The sequence below is a fragment of the Stegastes partitus genome, unplaced genomic scaffold, assembly GCF_000690725.1.
Source record: "Stegastes partitus isolate 25-593 unplaced genomic scaffold, Stegastes_partitus-1.0.2 Scaffold563, whole genome shotgun sequence".
NCBI classification, from domain to species: Eukaryota; Metazoa; Chordata; class Actinopteri; family Pomacentridae; genus Stegastes; species Stegastes partitus.
In genome coordinates, this window is record NW_007578294.1 from 18880 (window position 1) to 38304 (window position 19425).

At 38.3% G+C, this 19425-nt stretch overlaps 1 protein-coding gene across 1 annotated transcript in view; it reads left to right on the forward strand.

Annotated features, from left to right (window-relative positions):
- Positions 1 to 5726: 5726 nt before the first annotated feature.
- Positions 5727 to 19425, forward strand: part of LOC103362208 (sodium channel protein type 4 subunit alpha-like) — a 49618-nt gene continuing 35919 nt past the window's right edge. The window contains exons 1-7 of the mRNA XM_008288500.1: positions 5727 to 5993; positions 8036 to 8154; positions 9248 to 9337; positions 10584 to 10712; positions 12662 to 12753; positions 13264 to 13506; positions 13607 to 13670. Coding sequence (XP_008286722.1) covers positions 5727 to 5993; positions 8036 to 8154; positions 9248 to 9337; positions 10584 to 10712; positions 12662 to 12753; positions 13264 to 13506; positions 13607 to 13670 — 1004 coding nt within the window. The remainder of the gene's footprint in view (positions 5994 to 8035; positions 8155 to 9247; positions 9338 to 10583; positions 10713 to 12661; positions 12754 to 13263; positions 13507 to 13606; positions 13671 to 19425) is intronic.

A 19425-nucleotide genomic window follows, 5' to 3' on the forward strand; every position in this document is an offset into this window, starting at 1 on the left:
ATGGTATTTCTCTGTCAAAAGGGGAACACAGAAATGTAATCCTCTCTTTGGAAAGCTTTTTCGCTTATTAAAATATCCGTCGCTGGCTAAAATGTGGGAGTGAATTTTTGGTTGTGTGCTGTCTTTGTTAAGACAGTTGCCTTGGCTTCATATCAGATGAAACTGTCTCACTTTAAATTAGCTCGAGTTATTATACTATCGGGATTTTTCTGTTATTAAAGTGTGGAAGAATTACTCAAAATATAGCAGCAGTAAACAGGAGTTTATCAGAACCTTTATGGCCGCTGTAGTCATTATCTAGTCCAGTGGTGCCCCCAAGATAGCATAAGTTTGTGTTCGTGACCCCCCAGTTAGAATTTTTAATATATCATGAGTAATAACTTTGTTGTTGGTGCATTAATGCGTTAAAAACTAATGTGTTAATTCCACAGATTAATCTCTTTACATTCATTTTCTTTTGAATGAATGAATGAATTGAATTTATTTCAAACAAATGAAAGGGGAAAAACATAAAAACAAATGAAAATAATTTAAAAAAGAGCAAAAAAGAATAATAATATTGCATAGTCAGATCATAATATTAAGTCCGAAAAAGGAGTGGGAAGAAGCACACACTTTTTTGACATTTTGACAGCCCTAATACGCATTTTTTTGATAAATGTAGGCTTTATTTTATCTTTTATTTTTCTTTACAATGATCTGGCGACCCCGTGAAATGATCTTGGGACCCCCATAGGGGTCCTAACCCCCAGTTTGAGAACCACTGATCTAGTCACATTCAATATCCCACTATGTACACGCAAATGAGTGATACCTTTTTCCACTGTGCAAAAATGTGCTTGTTTCACGAAAAAGACGGTAAAATTGTGAAACGTCTGCACTTTTTGGCCTATTAACTTCTACTGGCCAACATCCACATCACATGACTCAAGTTTATTCAACATTCCACAGTTAAGGAGCAGCAGAGTCTGCATAAGGAAACTGGAGGGGTGGACGAGGCGTACATCTCAGCACAGAGAATAGAGCGCTCATTCCCTATTGTTCTGTTGTTTTGTAGCATTTTGACTTGCTGTTTGCAGTCATTTTCAGTCACATTTTGCTGTTGTTTTACATACAAATCTACTTTGTTAAACTTAGACTCCAAAACTACTTCTCTAGGTTTAGAAAAAGGTCATTGTTTCTGTTAAAATGCATCATCAGTTGCTGTTTACGTTGGTTTTCAGTCATTCTTCTGTCATTTTCAGTTGCTCTTTGCTTTTGCTAATGCTACAACACTACTTGGTGCAGTTTAGGGAAAGAAATCGTAGTTTGAGTTAAAATGCATCCAAAGCTCTCTGACATTTTGGTAGTTTTTACACTTTCCATGTGAGACCGGGCTGTGCATGAGCAATAGATCTAATAATTCTGTGTAGTATGGAATATATTGCACACAGTGTACAGAGAATTACCATCCAGCTGTAAAGCTTCCCTAAGCTTGGTGCATTTTAGCATCTTTTAGCTTCTTGTTTTGGTTTTCGACCTGCAACTTTACTGTTTTGGGTTTCCAGCCAACTGTACACCACCTGTCCATCAGCAAATCAACACAGAGCCCGATAAATCCTCCCAGAGATCAAGCAGCAACCTCTGGGGCTAAAAAAAATGAAGCCCAACATGAAGTGTCAACAACTGTAGTTCCTTGTATGACCACTTGAGACTTGTTCCAAAAGTGAGACAATTTCCATAGACCCCAATGTTAAAATGTCAAACTTTACAGCAGAAATAAACATCTTTACAGCCTGATCAAAAGCTGTTTTGGTCTCTATAGCAAATTCCCCCTTTTGGACGCCTGTATGGATGGTGATGTTTTTTCTAACTCACTCATTCAAATTGTATAAAAGCTTAAACTCATGCACAATTCAGGGCATCTTTGAATGATGCTTGGTGGCCATCAGTGGACAGTCTGTGACCCACCTCATCTCCACCTACGCCCCACCTCTATCTCATTAGCCAGGATTAGCCAGGAGTTAGGAGGAGTCAGGCATTTCCTAGACCAGGGGTTCTAGACCTTTTTGACCCCTAGGCCCAAGTTACCCAGTACAACGTGGCCCAGGGCCCATTTAAACATGAACACTTTCATTTCAATTGATCCGAGTCTTGTTTGATGTGAATCCAATAACTAAATCAAGTCCGCTTACAGTTTAACAAGCTAAAACCTTGAAAAAAACAAATGATATGATAGCTGTAGCCCATTTTCTTTTCTTCTGAAAACAATCCACCGGCTTCCCAACTAGCTTTGGATGTCTGGTTTCGAGATGCCGCCGTAGCTTTGAAGGCATCAGTGCTTCGTTGGCTAGCGTTAACCCGTACTCACCGCACTGGGCTCTCAGCTCTGCCTCGCTATCTCCGTTCACAAAACCAAACTTAATAAAGTCAGGGTCATACTTGCGCACAAATTTTGCCTTTGAGGAGAGAGTCGCATCACTTCATTTTTTCTTTTAAAAAACTTTTCCATAATTTAAATGAATTGCGGCTGGCTTCTTCTGCTGCTGCTTATTGGAGCGTGTTCAACAACTGAATGACGCATCACTGCCACCAAGTTGGGGAGTCCTGCGGCCCTTGTGGGTGGTCCAGTAGGTGGCGCGTTGGGCCTCATGGTTGAGAATCACTGGCCTAGACAAAGATGGTTGAAGCCACCACTCTGAATTTTAAAAACGCTGTTTAGAAAAGCTACGGGTGACGTCCCAAAGAGTTCATCTATCTTTATATACGGTCTATGGTTGAGACCCAAACAGAGGTAAAAGGAGAGTGAGTATTCTGGCTAGCATGTTTGTGGGATGTGTATGATTACAACAATTTAATAAGAGCAAGTTTATGAAGTCACCTGCTGTAAATTAGACAGTTAAGGTTGTCTGATATCATCTGAATGTGAGAGTGACAATTTAAACAGCCTGGACTTTCAAGATACTCTCTGTGATTTGTTATAGTTCTCACTCGTGCTTACAAATGTGTATATTCGATATTGATGAAGCACATGATTATGCCTCGATTCCATTAAGTGCCCCAGTAAGACATGACAGTGAACCAGAATACACAAACGTAGAAGCTCCCCCCAGTAGAATGTGGTCATAATTAACATACCAGGGCTTTTAAGCTGTGACAAGTTCATATGTCTGCTGTGAAAAAGGTCGACACAGTTCAATTTAAGCACATCAGGAAGTCCTTTTGGCATTTACGGGTGCTGCTACAAATCTGTCTGTAAATGAACTTACTTCGCGCTCTGCAGTTTCCATAACTTTACCTGATGCATTCAACAAGTGATGGCGACCCTGAACCAGTGCTGCTAAAACCTCCTGTGCTCCGAGCTGCAGACTGTGGACTTAATCCCTCTGATGCAGAACTATGGCTGCCTTTGTTTGACTGAGACATCTGACAAACAGGAAGCTGGTGGTTGTGATGACAAGACAGAATTAAGATCATGTCGTTTGACCTCCATCGGCACAAACTTCCGATCAAATAAAAAGTAATCCAGCTTTTGACTTAAGTCTTTATAAAATATATTGTGGTTATACAATATTAGAACACAAAGACTTCAGAAAACGCTTCATGTGCATTAACTGCTGCATGAATTAATTATAGATCTGACTTCACAGGCAGATACGTTATGGCAAAAATCATTTCCAGACAAGTTTTTATAGAACCTCTTTCATGTGATAAAGACTGGCTGAAGCCCCTGTGTGTAGAACTGAATCATTCTAATCATCTTAGTGTCCCTCGGGCTGGATTTAGGTCTTTTTTTTTTTTTTTTTGTTAGCGCTGGGAGTGCCAAAGTCAGAAATGTTCAAATTCACAGAGGCTTTAAACTGACAGCAGCAGATTTCTGGGCCGTTGGGAGCAGCACACAAAGCTGTAAAAGATAGACAAGATACACTGACATAAAGTCACCTCGTAAAGCTGATGCAGCAGACATGTTCAGATGTTATCGAGACATGAAGCGGCACCAGCACTTCTGGGGACTCATGTTTATAGGGACCTGAGTTTAAGTCGCATATTTGCTCTCTTTTAGCTCTGTTTTGGTCTCCACCAATTCCTGGAGAAAATATCTGACTCCTTTTCTATTAAATGCTCCACCTACGAGCCACTAAATATGCCTGCCTGCTCTCCAGTGATGAGCAGATAGCATACAGTGTTGAGAAACTAGCAAACAAAGAGACTCAGAGGCAGGTGGAGGTAAAACAAAGGCTTGCAAGGAAGAAAACTGTAACTTCAGGAGGCTGAGAGTCCAACAAAAGTAATAAATTAGGAGCAAAAGGTTACCAAAAGAAGCAAAAACACAATTAACCACGAGGAGACACATTAGGTAGAAGACAGGTATGTAGGGAACTGATTTAGGGAACTAACAGGCTAAGAAAGGACGACGCACACCGACTAAATACACAACGGAGGCAAAGATAACAACACATGGATCAAACAATCAGACTAACACAAGGGTGCACTGTAAAAATACTGTAAAATGTTTTGTTTTTAAAAAAAGAGTTTTTAACTCTAATTGAACAATTTGCTGTTATTTTACAAATCAGAGTTTCCTTGTTTAGTGAAATTACACAAAATAAGTAAAATCACAAAGGAAAGTATTAATTTACATGTTAAACATAAAAACAGGACAAAACTGTAAAACATCCACATCAAAAATCATTATGGTAGGTTATTCTTTTATAGTATTTGACTGTATTATTACTATTTTGGGATTGTATTAAATTTTGTTTGTTTGTTTGAATGAAAATGAATGAAATGAAAAATACTTTATTCATCCCAGAAGGGAAATTCAATTCAGAAGGGAAATTCAATAATTTGTTTTTTAAAATTACAGTTGTTTAAAGTATTAATGACCGAAAGTGGTAATTATTTCTTAAATGTTGTTTATAAATTAAATTGAAATAAAACTACAGATAATATCTACTAACATTACAGAAAAAGATTTATTTGCATGTTGACTGTCTATAAAAACAACAGGAATAAACTTGACATAGCAGTTACTCCATTTTACTGTATTTAAATCAGCAAAAAATAGAGTTATTTTACAGATATTTTCTTGTATTTTTAGTGTTTTCGCAGTTTTTGAGCCGTACAGTATTCAGGAAAGTTTTGTAACTTTATATTTACTAGCTCCCAGAATTTTACTGTTTTCTACAGTGTGGGAAAAACACAAGGTCAGAAAGTCAAACAAATAAATTAGGACACACACTAACACTAAAGCTATGACATACTTTGGGTTGTTTAGAGCTTTTTCCACTGAAAAAACACCGCCTGCTGCTACGAGAAACTATGTTAATGAGAAAAGAGAGACTCTCAGTTAACAGTGAAGCAAAACACAAACTATTTGCTGACAGAATCTAAGATGCTCTGAACTAAACAGGTGGTGATTTTTGTGGATTTATCACAATGAGCAACATCTTTGGACACTATACAATATCAATTCATCCACTGCTTGTGTAAAATATTGATGAAAGCACATTGAAGAAATTTGAAAACTTAAACACAACTTTAAATTCTTGTACAAACTCCTGATACAAGAAGACATTTGGGAGGTGATCTGGGGTGACTGAAGACGTCTCAGTTTGTCTGTGGCTGTATTTTATAAGCTTGTATGACTGAACTAGATTTTTTTTCTCACCTTATTACCTCTGTGTCTCCACTTTCCCGCCTGCAGCTGTAAGTAAATTCTAGTACAGGAGAATCAGGATGAAAAGATGGCAGCCATGCTGTTACCAACGGGTCCTGATGGCTTGCGGCGGTTCACTCGCGAATCCTTGGCTGCCCTGGAGCAGCGGATTGCGGAGGAGCAGGCCAAGAAGGCCAAGGATTGCCATGAGACTCACAGAAACGCAGAGCCACCAAAACCCAGGCCCGACCTGGAGGCAGGCAAGCAGCTGCCGCGCATCTTCGGCGACATCCCTCCAGAACTTATCGGGGTGCCACTGGAAGACGTTGATCCGTTTTACTACAAGAACCAGAGGGTGAGTGGATGTGTGGGCTTTGAGATGTTTTTCAACCTGAAGTGACTTTAAAGAGAGAATCCAGCTAAACAACTGTGTTCAGTCCTGGAAGGAGATTGTGGAACTGGTCTGCTCAGGGCCCACTTTAACAAAATAGGAGGAGACCAGTAGCCAGTTAATAAATGAACACTAAGAATTATTAGATTATCATTAAAGGACCAGTAACCTATCTTTAACTAAAATCACTTATTTTCAGATTAACTGACTCACAGCAAAGGCACTTTATAAATTGTTTACTAGATAAGGACACAAACAAACAAAAGAAAAATCCCAGTGGGAATTCAATTACTTTTATTTGTGTAATCTTAAAAAAAAACAACCAAAAAAACTAGTGATTGGCAGACAACCTGTCATGTGTCTAATTTGGCTCAAGGGCTGTAAGTTGACTTGGGATTACATCTAACATTTATTTCTAACATTCTGACAAGTATTTGATAAATTATTTCATTCATGAAATATATTTCCAAAAAAATTGCAGTTGTGCAAATTGTGTCATTGTGAATCATTGCTTGATATATTCAACCAATAATATATTCACATTAACTACAATATAGGACAAACAACTGCAATATGTTGAAAGATTCATATTATCACTTGTTTAAAGGGGCCATGTGGACAAAAAAATGTCTAATCAAGCTCAATGCTGATCTAATACAGCAACTCATTTTAGGAGTAGTACACAAATATGACCAAAAGTGTTGTTTTCTCCAATTTGCAGAACTGTACCTGTGGTGCATCTTCATTATTTTATTGAACTGTTAGTGTTTATTGGCAGAGAATTTTTTCCTGATACTTGGATAATTTACTAACATGTTTCGTCAAACTGGTGAAAAGTGACAAAATGTGCACTTAAGAATTGTCACTGAGTGGATGAGCTGAAAGGACAGGCCTCCATGTCTTCTAGTCCGTCTACGAATAATATATTTATATGTCTACATGTACATTAAAGCAGGTTTTACTTTCTGTAAAGGCCATTGAAATATCTGAATTACAGTGGAAGTGATGTTAGAGGAAATCTAACTAGTTTGATGTTTTTATGAACCTTTAGCAGACAAAGCTAATATGATGTTATTTGGGTATTTTATAAAGTTCTGATACTTTAAATCGGACATTTTCTATTTTTGCTTTTCCTGCTCTAAGTTTTTGGTGCCAAAAACTCTAGAAGACACAACACAGCCTCCTGAAGCCTCGTTTGAGCTTTAGATAAACTTCAGAGTTTATTTATTGACTCATTTCTCTGCACACTCAAACTAAAGTGTCTCACAAAAGGTCCGTTAGCTTAAAAACTACGACTGATTATTACTAACTGGCGTATGAGTCGTGTCAGTGTCGCTGCTTTTTGCTGCTTCACTTTCCTAAGTGTGAATTTTGAGCTAAAACCTCCATCTGGGCTCGTGAACCTGATACGTTAGCGATCCTCCACGTCAGCTGATGTTTGTTGCTGAATTTACCAAGTGGTGCTTCAGAGCAGCTTGCGAAGACGTGGCCTGTGTGACTGCTTCTCCTTAGATCTCTTGCAGATGCATAAATAGGATTAGCAAGTTTTTGATTTGCGGTGCCGGTAGATCAGGCCGCAGCCCGTTAATGGGCCGCTTATGGAGAGAGATGAAAAAGGACGTGGCAGTCATTCTCAGGGTCTCTTTGTTTTGGCATGTGATGTGCTGCTGGATGGGCGGATTATCCAAAGACGGGAAAATATTTAAATAAATGCCACATCTGTTGGAGAAAGGTTCAGCCCGCTTTGGAGTTGCCTCCATTACTGGAGGCAGAAAATGCTTATGGTGGAAGTTAACACAGATGGTAGACGGAGAGAGACGCAAAGGAAACAGCTGCACCTCTGCTGCTGTGGAGTTTCTCTGCAGAACTGGAAAAAAACAGCAACAACAACAATAAATAAAACATGGCTTCAGATGATGCTGTTTGAGAAATGCATTTTACAGATTGTGTTTTAACATGTGACAAGGTTCATTCAGTAATCCCTGTTCTCTTTGCTTTCTTTTCAGACTTTTATTGTGCTTAACAAAGGGAAGGCCATCTTCAGATTCAGCTCCACATCTGCACTTTACATTCTCACCCCGTTTCACTTCATCAGAACAATCGCCATCAAAATTTTAGTCCATGCATATCCTTTTTGATTGCTCGGTGCACACGTGTCCTTCTGACTTCAACTTGTTTTATTGAAGAGAAAAAAGTATTCGTTGAGAAAAAGGAGAAATGAGAAGATATGTGAAACTTAAGCCTGTGAAAACACTTTAAAGCACTCGTGTTATTGTACACCAGCTCTTGCAGCTAAAAAGCAAAACTGCTCCCATCAGTGTGCTTCCATTTAGACTGAGAACCACCTTCCTGTGATCAAACTGCTGTGAAAGTTACTGCTGTAATATTCATTTTATACCAAAGAAAAATTCTTCTCTTTGCATGTCCTACTGGCAGATAAGCCAATTTTTAATATTTACCGATTTCCCCCCGTAGGTTTCTATTGGATTTTTCCATAGTCCCATTTTTGAAACAGCTTTGTAATGGTCCTTTCTGGCATTGCAATCCAAATCCCTTCATATCCCTCTTTTAATCTCTGAAATGAAATAAGAGCAAGGAGATTTCACATCATGTGATGGCTGCCTATTAGTTCTCAGACAGACGATTCGTAATTTACATGCAGAGGGGAGTTGTTCCTCTCCACGTCTTCTGTGTTATAGATTACAAAGCTTTTATTGATTAAAATACGTATTAAACACCGTGATCGACTGTTAGAGACTGAAACATCATGTTAATAACTGAACGACAGGCTAAATGAGCCCTAATGCAAAAACTATGGGTGCATTGTACAATTCATTTTATATGATCCAATAATTGAGATTAATGTTCAGATGACTTTTTAATCATTTTACCCTGAAATGCTTTAACCGTTGTGATCATTTCATCCTTTACAGCTCGTCAGATCCTTTGTTATGATCTCATTCATCCATATAGGAGATGATATCACTCTCCTGATTTCATGTTAAATGGAATTTACTTCATGTTTTTCTATAATCTGCCTTTATCATCGTCACAGTGCTGTAGCTACACGCAGGACTGTTTATCCTAATGGGTATCTTTCACGGGATTATAATAAACCAGGTCTGCTTTGTTTGGATACAACGTCGGCTTATCACAAAAACTTATTCGCCCGTCAAACTGTAAATTACCACGATGCACTTTCCTTAACCTCTCCTCACGTTGTTTAGCTATTTCATAATGTTCACCATACTGACCAACTGCTTCTTCATGGCCATGTCCGACCCGCCGCCATGGACCAAATACCTGGAGTGAGTAAAACGCACTGTCGCTGCTGCTTCTTTCTTTTCTAGTCCTGAACTGAGCTACATGTCTTCTAATGTGGGGGTTTGTTGCTTCATCAGTCACAATGGAAGAATCAGATTACCTGTGAGTACATCATGCATGTCGTATTCGCTCAGAGCGCCGCGTCTGCATGTTGAAGGAAGCATGTGATGTGGAATGAAGACTGAGAAACATGAATTAAAAGCTGAGCATGCGACATGCTGCCTGCATGTGCAAACTCTGGACTGTTGATTTACTTTATGCAACTTCTAAAATCCATTTAGAAGAAGACAAACATTTAATAGACTCGTGCAAAGAGTTTAACGAGTTCAACTGTGTGTTAAATACGACTTCGCTTTAAGCCTGAAAACAGGGAAACAGGCAGAGCTGAGCTGTTTCCAGTCTTCTGGCTACTCAATGTGCGCTTGTATCTTAAATCTTGGAGCTGGTGTTCACAGAAAATGCATCACCCCTTAAAATTATAATTGCAGTCCATAAAACCAAAGTGTATGGCCATATTTCTTTTAAATCGATAAGCTGGACACACGTCAGGCTTCAGTTTCTATAAACTCTGTGATATGTGCACTCACTCCTTGCTTGTGTCGGGATGGTGTCTCGTACATTTTCCATTTTGTTTTCATTTTAAATGATTAGCTGGAGCAACTTGAGGACGTCTGATCACATTTCAATCTTTAACTGGTTGTATAAAAGTTGGAAATGCTCATTTTGGATCATTTTTACAGCATCTTTTAGTTATTAGTCAGCTTTGACTGACTTATTAATTTGATTATATCGTCACTCTAGTTTACATTTCTACTTGTGATGCTACTTATTACTGCAACAGATCATCATGTAAAAAGATTAGCAGTGAACTTCCTCAGTGATGCACTTTCCTTGAACACCCAAGTGAAGTAAAAGTATGAAACAACCAATAGGAGGATTTTTTAAAATTCAGTACCAACATGAATGTATTGTTATGTATTATTGCATTTCTACACATGGAACATATATTAACGTGGACAATAATATATGTGCTTATTATGTTATTTTATTCAGCATGTCATGTCTTGCACAAAATCTTCCAGTGACATCAGTCCTCCATAATTACTACAAATACTTAGTTCTTAGTTTCATGTCTGATTTTCAGCTGTTGTGTTTAATTTAAAAGTTTCCCGTTCATCTTTATTCACCACTAACGCAGCTTCTTCTTCCTCCTCCGTGAATATTTTTCAGGTACACCTTCACTGGCATTTACACTTTCGAGTCAGCAATAAAGATGTTTGCGAGAGGATTCTGTATAGTGCCGTTCACCTTCCTGAGAGACCCGTGGAACTGGCTGGACTTCACTGTCATCGTCATGGCGTGAGTGGAAATAGCTTTTGGGCCAGATTACTGTGAAATACAGTCACTTACAGAATAAAAACTGACAGGACAAATTTTGTAATTGGTTACATAATCCATTAAACTACAACAATAATCATACATTTTGGATTACTGTTAGATGACTTCAAAATAAAATACTGAAAAGGTTGCAATTCATACAAAAAAAAAAAATAGAAACTGCCACAAAATTTGGAGATCCACAAACATTTTCTATGCAAATAAAAGTTAATTTTGCATATTTAGCATTCAGATCAGATCAAATCAGACTATCCTCACACATTACAGGTGCGCTGTGTGTATTCTAAAACACGTGGTATACATTATTGCTAAGCATAAAATAAAGTTCGGCCATTTTACTTTTATTTGTCATATTTTAAAGAGGTAATAAAATGTCATCAAGTCGTGTAGCTGTCATCTAAATGCACCATTTTTCAAACCTAATCTTGGTTGATTACAGCCACTTATTATTATTTGATTAAATAATCAAATTAAATGTAATCTGTCACCATTATACTAATAATCAATCTCTGTTCACTTCACATGAGCTGCAGCAACCAGAGAAACATCTAATTAAACGTCAGTGTTTGCGTTCTGTCTGTTTCTCGTGCGGCCTGTAGCGTTGAGCAAATTAACAAACATTTCTCTGGAATATTTCTCTGCAATGTCAGCGTGACCTCGTCAATCAGTCCTCTGCGGTGATTTGAAACACCCGAGCGCTAAGCCTATTGTGGAGGTCAGAGAAGTGTGAAATGACTCAGTAACCGTGATGCAGGTGGCAGATTAGACAGGTGACCTCCCCGCAGCGCTGCATCGTCTGAAACCTATCATCCTGATAGGACACTGGCTGTGTTTGAAAACAGCGAGACAAAATCACCTTTGCTGAGCGTCGACACACTGTAATCTGTCATTAATTTCAGCAATTCATTTAATTAAGGTTCAGTCGGCCAATTCGTTGGTCGTTTCTCCTGACTGGGACCAAACACGTTTTTATATTAACAGTGAATCCCATGAGATAGAACCACCACTCATCAACTCAAGGCTGCAAGTTTAATGGTTTGGTTCATTTATTATCCTTATAGCAGTGCTTGAAGCAACAGGAAGCAGATGTTGTCAGCAAAAATGGTTTAAAAAACAACTCTATAATTATGTGACTATCACCAAATGACCAAAGTAACAGACTAGTTCAAGATCAAGATCAAGAGTTTGTCGCATACAAACGAGCAGTGAAATGCAAAGTGATGATAATTTTTAAAAAGCATTCCTTAAAAAACAGAAAAATAGTCCTAAATAATGAGGAGTAAAGAAATCGTAAGACTAATGCAGTGTAAATTGTGAGAACAAAGTGCAGTGTTTAGGAGTTAACAAATATTTTCTCAGAAGATGGCGGAGACCAAATACAGAGCTAAAAGCGGGGTGATTGTTAGATTATTGGATTAACACTGATCAGGTGAACAGAAACATGGTTCCAAATGAATGATGATGTTGCTCTGCAGCTCCTGACTGTGTAGCTGTACATGTCAGTGTTGTGTTCGCTGCTTGTTTACGTTCTCTGATACATTTTCTACACGTCTTTTGAGGATGCATTATCTCACCATAAGTCTACAAGAGCTGGATGATAATTTAATGAAACTAAGCCATCAGAGGACTTTTAATATCGACTCATTACTGTTTTTCATTGAACTTCTATCTAATGACATGCTCTACAGACAAACCTTAGCTCTGTTCAGGACTTTCATGTTGTCATACGTAGAAGGTCTTTCGAGATGCAAATATGTGCAAAATATTTGTTGGTATTAAACCAAATGGCCAAAAGACTCCCAAAGGTCCTGAATAGGTTTAAAGTAAGTCTAAATATAAACTATTCATCTCTGTGATGACACAGGAAATCCACTTTGTTTAATCTTCTTTCTCTTTATATCAAATTGCAGATATCTAACAGAGTTTGTGGACCTTGGAAACGTCTCTGCATTAAGAACCTTCAGAGTCCTACGAGCGCTGAAAACCATCTCAGTTATTCCAGGTAAGACGATCACCTGGTCAAACCACAGGACATTTCTGTTTGTTTCCTTGTTTGCTCCCAATTAAGCCTAAATTATAGATGCACAATATTGGATTTTTACTTATCAAGCTGATATTTTCCGACTCTTTTTGTCCAATGCCGACGCCTGTATACGCACATATTTTTCTACCTAATTTCAGAGAACAAGTGTCTTTTGTTGTGGAATTAACATATTAAACCTGCTCTTATGGGTACAGACATAAAATGCAATGCTTCTCAAATGTACACACTCAACAGACAAAATAAAAAAAATACAACTTTAACTCATATGCAAAACATCCCATGTTCATTTTCACGTCACATCTCCAAACTAAACTGTAAACTTTTAGCCTAAGACACCTGTCAATGTTCAATTTGTGATGATACTTGATTTTAAAACCTTTATCTCTAGCCTGAATCTTAATCACATTGCCGTAACACTTCACCAGCTTTCTGTAATGTTACTAAACAAGCAGTATCTCGTCCGTTCAGGTCTGAAGACCATCGTCGGAGCCCTGATCCAGTCTGTGAAGAAGCTTGCGGACGTGATGATCCTGACCGTCTTCTGTCTCAGCGTTTTCGCCCTCATCGGCCTGCAGCTCTTCATGGGGCTGCTGCGACAGAAGTGCATCCGCAGCCTCGCGCACTGCATCAACTCGTCGTACAGCCCCAACACGTCCTTCATCTGCAACAACAGGACCTGGAGCTCGCCTGCAGACTTCCTCAGCAGCGAAGGTCCGCAGATAAAAAATAAATTCCTACATGCACATTGCTCTGATTTTGACCTGCATCATTCAGAGAAGTTAAATTTTGTCTTTTGTTTCCTTTTCCTCAGATAATTTCTACAAAGTTGAAGGAGCAAAGGATGCCTTAATATGTGGATATGGAAGCGATGCGGGGTGAGTGAAAATTTGCTCTGCTTGCCGCTTGTTAATCATCTGCAGGCTGTTACATAATACCAAAATGTTTACCGTCTAATGGCCTCTGATCCCATGCATGTCATGCATATGAAGGGATATAGTAGCCTGAGCGCCGAGCTCAGCGCAGATGAGAGCACAGTGTTTTTCCAGGACAAGGAAGGGCAGATCCAACAATGGATGATGGTCCTTTAGGCTCCACGTTTTTGTGACTTAGAGGCCTAATGTATGGAGGAGTGATGCCATCAGTGGGATGTAGCGTGAGAGAGAGAGAGAGTGTGTGCAGAAGACGACATGTGGCGTGGATAATCACCGCGGCTCCACTGGAACCCTGTACTCAGAAACATGGAGTTGCCAGCTGGAGAGAGGAGGGGTCTTTGGAGATTTCATCATCTCAAAAGCTCTATGACATGATTAGGTTAACTGGAGCGGACCGGATCACTTTGGATTGATATTCTATTCTTGTTAAGAGGAGATGGTGTACTGATGCCTTCAAGCAGAGCCTCAGATGGACCCGTCTTCTCTTATAAAGTGGAAATTATTTCAGATAAAGGAAGTGAAGTGGTCTCGGTCCTCGTATTTCTAGATGTCCTGGATGAGACGTCAGTAAATGCAAAGATGATGTTTGTCCTGTGGAGTGACGGACTTTGTTCCCAATCAAAGGCACAGTGTGAAACCATCCAAATATTGCTACTCAGCCTACGCACTGAATAATCCTGTAAATCCAAATGCTTTTGAAACAAGCACAACAGGATGACTCTGCCCATGCCAGGCCCAGTTCAAGGGTTATAGTGAACTAAATACCCATCTGTGTGAATCTGAAATCCTGCAGCTTCAACAAATGGCTTCCATTAGGTGCTCTTGTTAATAATACAAGATAATGGATGACAGCAAATAAAAAAAAAAAGGGTGATGATATTAAGCTCCTGCAGGGGAAGTTTGGTGCAGATGTGTGTTTTGCCTTTTTACTTTTAAAACAGGTGCTTGTGTATTAAACCTTTTAGTTTGTGTGGCACCTCGAAACATTTGTTTTACCAAAAAAAAAAAAACATCTGATCACGCAAATCACTTTAAACAGAGAATGAGCAAAAGAGTTTTGGGGAACGGTGATATTTTTCAAGCAAAAGTGTCAAACGTGATGATTTGTTGTTTGTTTTTTTCATTTTAAGGACTAGCCTGTCATGAAAAAGGTTTTCTGGTGGAAAGACAGAAGTAGAATAAATAAGAGTCGTGGCATGGTTTTTATTTATGCAACGGAGAACTCAAAACTGAGGCAGCAGATGACATTTTAGAATGTAATGGAATATGAATAATTCAAATATTTATTCTCCTGTAGTTAATATTATCCCTGCTTAGTCAGCAAACATTTTTTTTAAATAACCTATTTAAATGCTGTTATATCATTTAAATATTTATATAGAAGTCCTATACTTCTTTCAGGTTTTAAATTGAGAGGACAAATGTACATGCTCTAAATGTTGCATCACCCCTGAAACCTACAACTGGACCTCATTTATCAGCTCAAAAATGAGAGTTTTTCAACCTCAGAATTTGTATTTGTCCATACCCCACTTACCAAGTTATGCATGTAACAGAAAGTGTGAGAGACAGCTGGTTGCAGTAGTGATAGAAATGGGAATGGAAATAGAAAGTCTTTTTTGTCATTTTACAAGTACAATGAAATTGTTTAATACTCCTCTTTAAATGTTATCTTCAGTTAATATCCCTAGCTTTCCCAGATGATAGAACAACTCTACAGGTTAATGTTGTACCCACAAGTGTTAATTACTTTGTTTTCTGTCCTACATTTGGACTCAGGTCTAAATACTACAGTACCCATAATCCTTCAGTGCTATTAGTGGAGAAAAGGAGCTGGCACACATTAGAACAGTAGGGAATTTAAAATAAAAAGCTGCTGCAGGTGTCAATGAAACGTTTCACCATCAATGCTGAACTCTATTGAAAAGTGAACCAAATAAAGAGGAAGACTGGTTGTTGACGATGTCTGCCATCTTGTCTGCAAGTAGGCTCTTTTTTTTTTTTTAAGATATTTTTTGGGTTTTTCTGCCTTTAATGGATAGGACAGTGAAAGAATGACAGAGAAACGTGGGGAAAAGAGTGGGGACAGGACATGCAGCAAATGAGCCGCTGGCTGGAATCGAACCACTGCGTCGTAGATTGAAGCCCTTGTACATGAGTCACCTGCTCAACCTGTTGGGCTATTTGGGTGCCCTGCAAGCAGCCACTCTGACATGATACAGAAGGAAAACACAGGTGTTATTAATGACACTGATTAAGATCCTGTTCAATGTCGGTACAGAGCTTTAGTTAATGTGATTAATAACAGCTGTGTTTACCAACTATTTCATGTCAACATGGCTGCTGGAAAAATAAAAGGTCTATTGAGAAGAAGGTGAAGAAGATTTCTGGTCAGTGTTATGAATTTAGAATAAAGTGATTTTGATGATAACACAATTTTAGGCATAGGTATGGTTAATTTTCGGCCTTCAAATAAGATTAATTTAAATAATTAATGCAGAATATGATGGCTCCTTGTTTCACAGTTTCTGGCTCTGGTAAATGGCGTAATCTTTGTGAATTAAAAAAAAAACTAATAGAAAAGCTGCCTTTCAAATCCACCAGTTGGTTGTGGAGTTCAGAGGGTTGCTGGTAAAAGGTCCTTATTTTGACTTCTTTTATGAGAGAATTTTAGATCATGCAGACAGGTTTTTGCATGGAATTGTTTTATTTTATTTTTCCTTTATTTAACCAAGTGTGTTAATTGAGAACAAATTCTCATTTACAGTAACGACCTGGTCAAGAGGCAGCACAGAACAGAAAATACAATAAAAGGAATTCATCCATAAAAAATCAATACACAAACAATAAAAGGCTTAAAGATAAAATACACTAAAAACAGGTACAGGAACCGGTAAGTAATGCCTTCACCATATTTTTAAAAGAGGTGAGTTTAGGTGTTTTCTGTTGACATTAATGCTGTAATTTACTGAGTTAATAGACAAAGTGTCGACGAAGGTAGTCGTACGTTTTTATTGGCATCAGGCTGTAGCCACCCTTTAGTTTTTAATCTATTTCAGTAACCTCTCCTCCAAAAACACAGGAACTTAATCTCTCAAGAAGTAAAATCTGTTTCAGTAATCTGCGTTCAAGTCAGAGTGAAAAGAGGATACATATGAGGGCATTCAGGGGGAAATGATGTCATTAAACTGCGTTAAATAGTAGGTCAGTAAGATCAGACGAGTATCCTACAGATCAGAGACTGTCCCACCTGCACGGCACGGCAGCTTTGTTTGTTTTTAGATTTACTGTCTTTTGTTTGTTATTTTACTGTTTGTGCAGCTTTACGGTGATCGACATCCATCCATGTCGCTCAGTTTTAACCTATTTCTGTGCATAATGGGATTTTTTTTTTTTTAAATATCACAGGGCTTAAGTCCTTTTGTTTAATTTTACCATCACTGCATCATCATCACCAAGCATCTGATTACATTTCTGTGACTTCTCCTTTCTTTGCACTTGCCGACTCAAGAGTGACACAGATTCATGACATGGTTGCAAGATTATAGGTTAAAGTAAGCATAAGGTAGCTTATGTTTTCTCTGGCAAATGGTTGAGACAGCCTTTTAACTTCTGTGACATTTTAGATGGAACTTTCTGAGGCTGGCTGCAGAGACGGGCAAGATATTAAGCAGGTCAGGATGGAGGACGTAAAACATAGAGGATGCTTAATCTTTTGAGTGTATTCCAACAAGTAATCCCTGAGTAGATTTCCAAATTAAAGCTTTGCAGATACGTTATGATGACACACACTGTCACACACAAGCACACATAGACACAACTGGGCAACCGCAGCGCACGCACGCCCACGCATATTCAAATGATATTTTCAGCCTAGATGGTTAACAAGTTTGTGATAAACGATTTGCTCAAAGGTCCAGACTGTTTTCTCGTCGCTCCCACTGTAGAGTTCAGGCGAATGCTTATCCCCCCCCTCCGCCCCGCATCTTAAAGCCACTGTGCATTAAGGATTACGACTGATTGTATAGACAGTTTCAGCTTTTGCCCTTGACTAGACGGTCGTAGGCATGGAAACCCACCGCCTTAGCCCCCGCCCGGGGAAACCGTTGCGATCGACAGATGTTCCTCTGCTGCTGTGTTGCACAAACTGCAGGAAGTTGTTGTTGCACTCTGACAGATAAAACTTCAAATTGTAAACACGAGGCAAAGAGCTTTAAGGCAGCTCTTACACACCACACAGTGTGTGTCGCTTTGCTTACATAAGATGACTTGCAAACCTGCAAACCGTTTGTACTTTTTGGCTTTTTTAAACGCACGCTGTCGGTTTTAGATTTTTAAATGGATTTCTTTCAGTGTTGCTCCACAAAGCAGTAGCTCTCTGTTTGTTTCTATGCAGTAAGAAATCTCCCAACAGTGTCTTGAAACTTGCTCGTGTTATGTAATCCTTCACAGTCCAAATCAAGCTTTTGTCAGAGTTACATTATAGTTATGATGTAATGCTGTGAAGAGTTTTTTAAATCCCTTAAACTATATTAGATCATATTGATCATGCAACCAGTCAGTTCAAGAGCCTGTTAACTGAGTTTCATTCTGAATAAAAAGTAAATTGCTTGAAATAGTCGTAAAAATACATCCAAAAATGTGCAGCGTTTCCAGATTGGTGAGGGTTGATGTACAGTGCATGTGATTTCCATGTGTGTGCATCACACCAGCCCTCCCAGAGGATCACTAACTCGGGATAAATCCATACAAAGACGGTCTCCAGGGCCGTTGCTATAGAAACCTGAGGGACAGCAGCCCCACAGGTGCCTTGTTTTTACAGCAGCTTCTAATTGCAGGAGGAGTCTGACATTCATATGGATGTTTAAGGGATATATTAACAAGTACATCATTAGAAGCATTTTGTTGATTTGTGTGAATCAAGGGAAGCTTTAGACACGCATGTCTTTAGAAAGTTGCTCAGATTAACTATGAAGGAAACTAATGTCAACATGATTTGCTGAACAAATGATGGAAAAAATAAAAAATAAATAAAAATTACTTCCAGATTTCATACCTTCAGTGCAGCCATTGTTTTCCATTAATTAGGCTGCACTGTAGCATGGAAATAACTAGAGCTGCAGTGTTTGTTTTCATTATCAGTTCATTAGTTTCATGTCATTTGTCAGGTGTCTATGACAAAGGCGATGTTCTGACCAACAGTCTTAAACTTAGGATTTTCTGTCATATAAGACAAACAAAAGCAACAAATTCTCACAACTGAGAATCTTAAACCAAAGAACTTTTTGGTGTTTTTTTCTTGAAATCAATTGGTTTTCAATAGTGTCGTTGTTGTCTAATCAAATAATCAGTGAAGAAGAGTTGCCCAAGGTGAATAAATCTTGCCCAGTTGAGAGCTTACATTGAGATATTTTTTTCTGTATTACAAATAATCAGTTTTTTTTATGTTGAATTAAATGTTTAATTAAATATGAAGGATTTTCATTCATTTTCACAATGAGAATATCTTAATTTCATCAAAATTCTTGCAATATTTTCTTGACATCTGAGAGCTACACGTTTTTCTTTTTAAAATAAAAAACGTATTTGTTAATATTATTTTTTTTTTTTAAATATATAGATCAATCTATGAATGATATATGAACAAACTCTTCTTTAAAATAATTCAGAATACAGACAGAAACAAAACTGGAAAGTT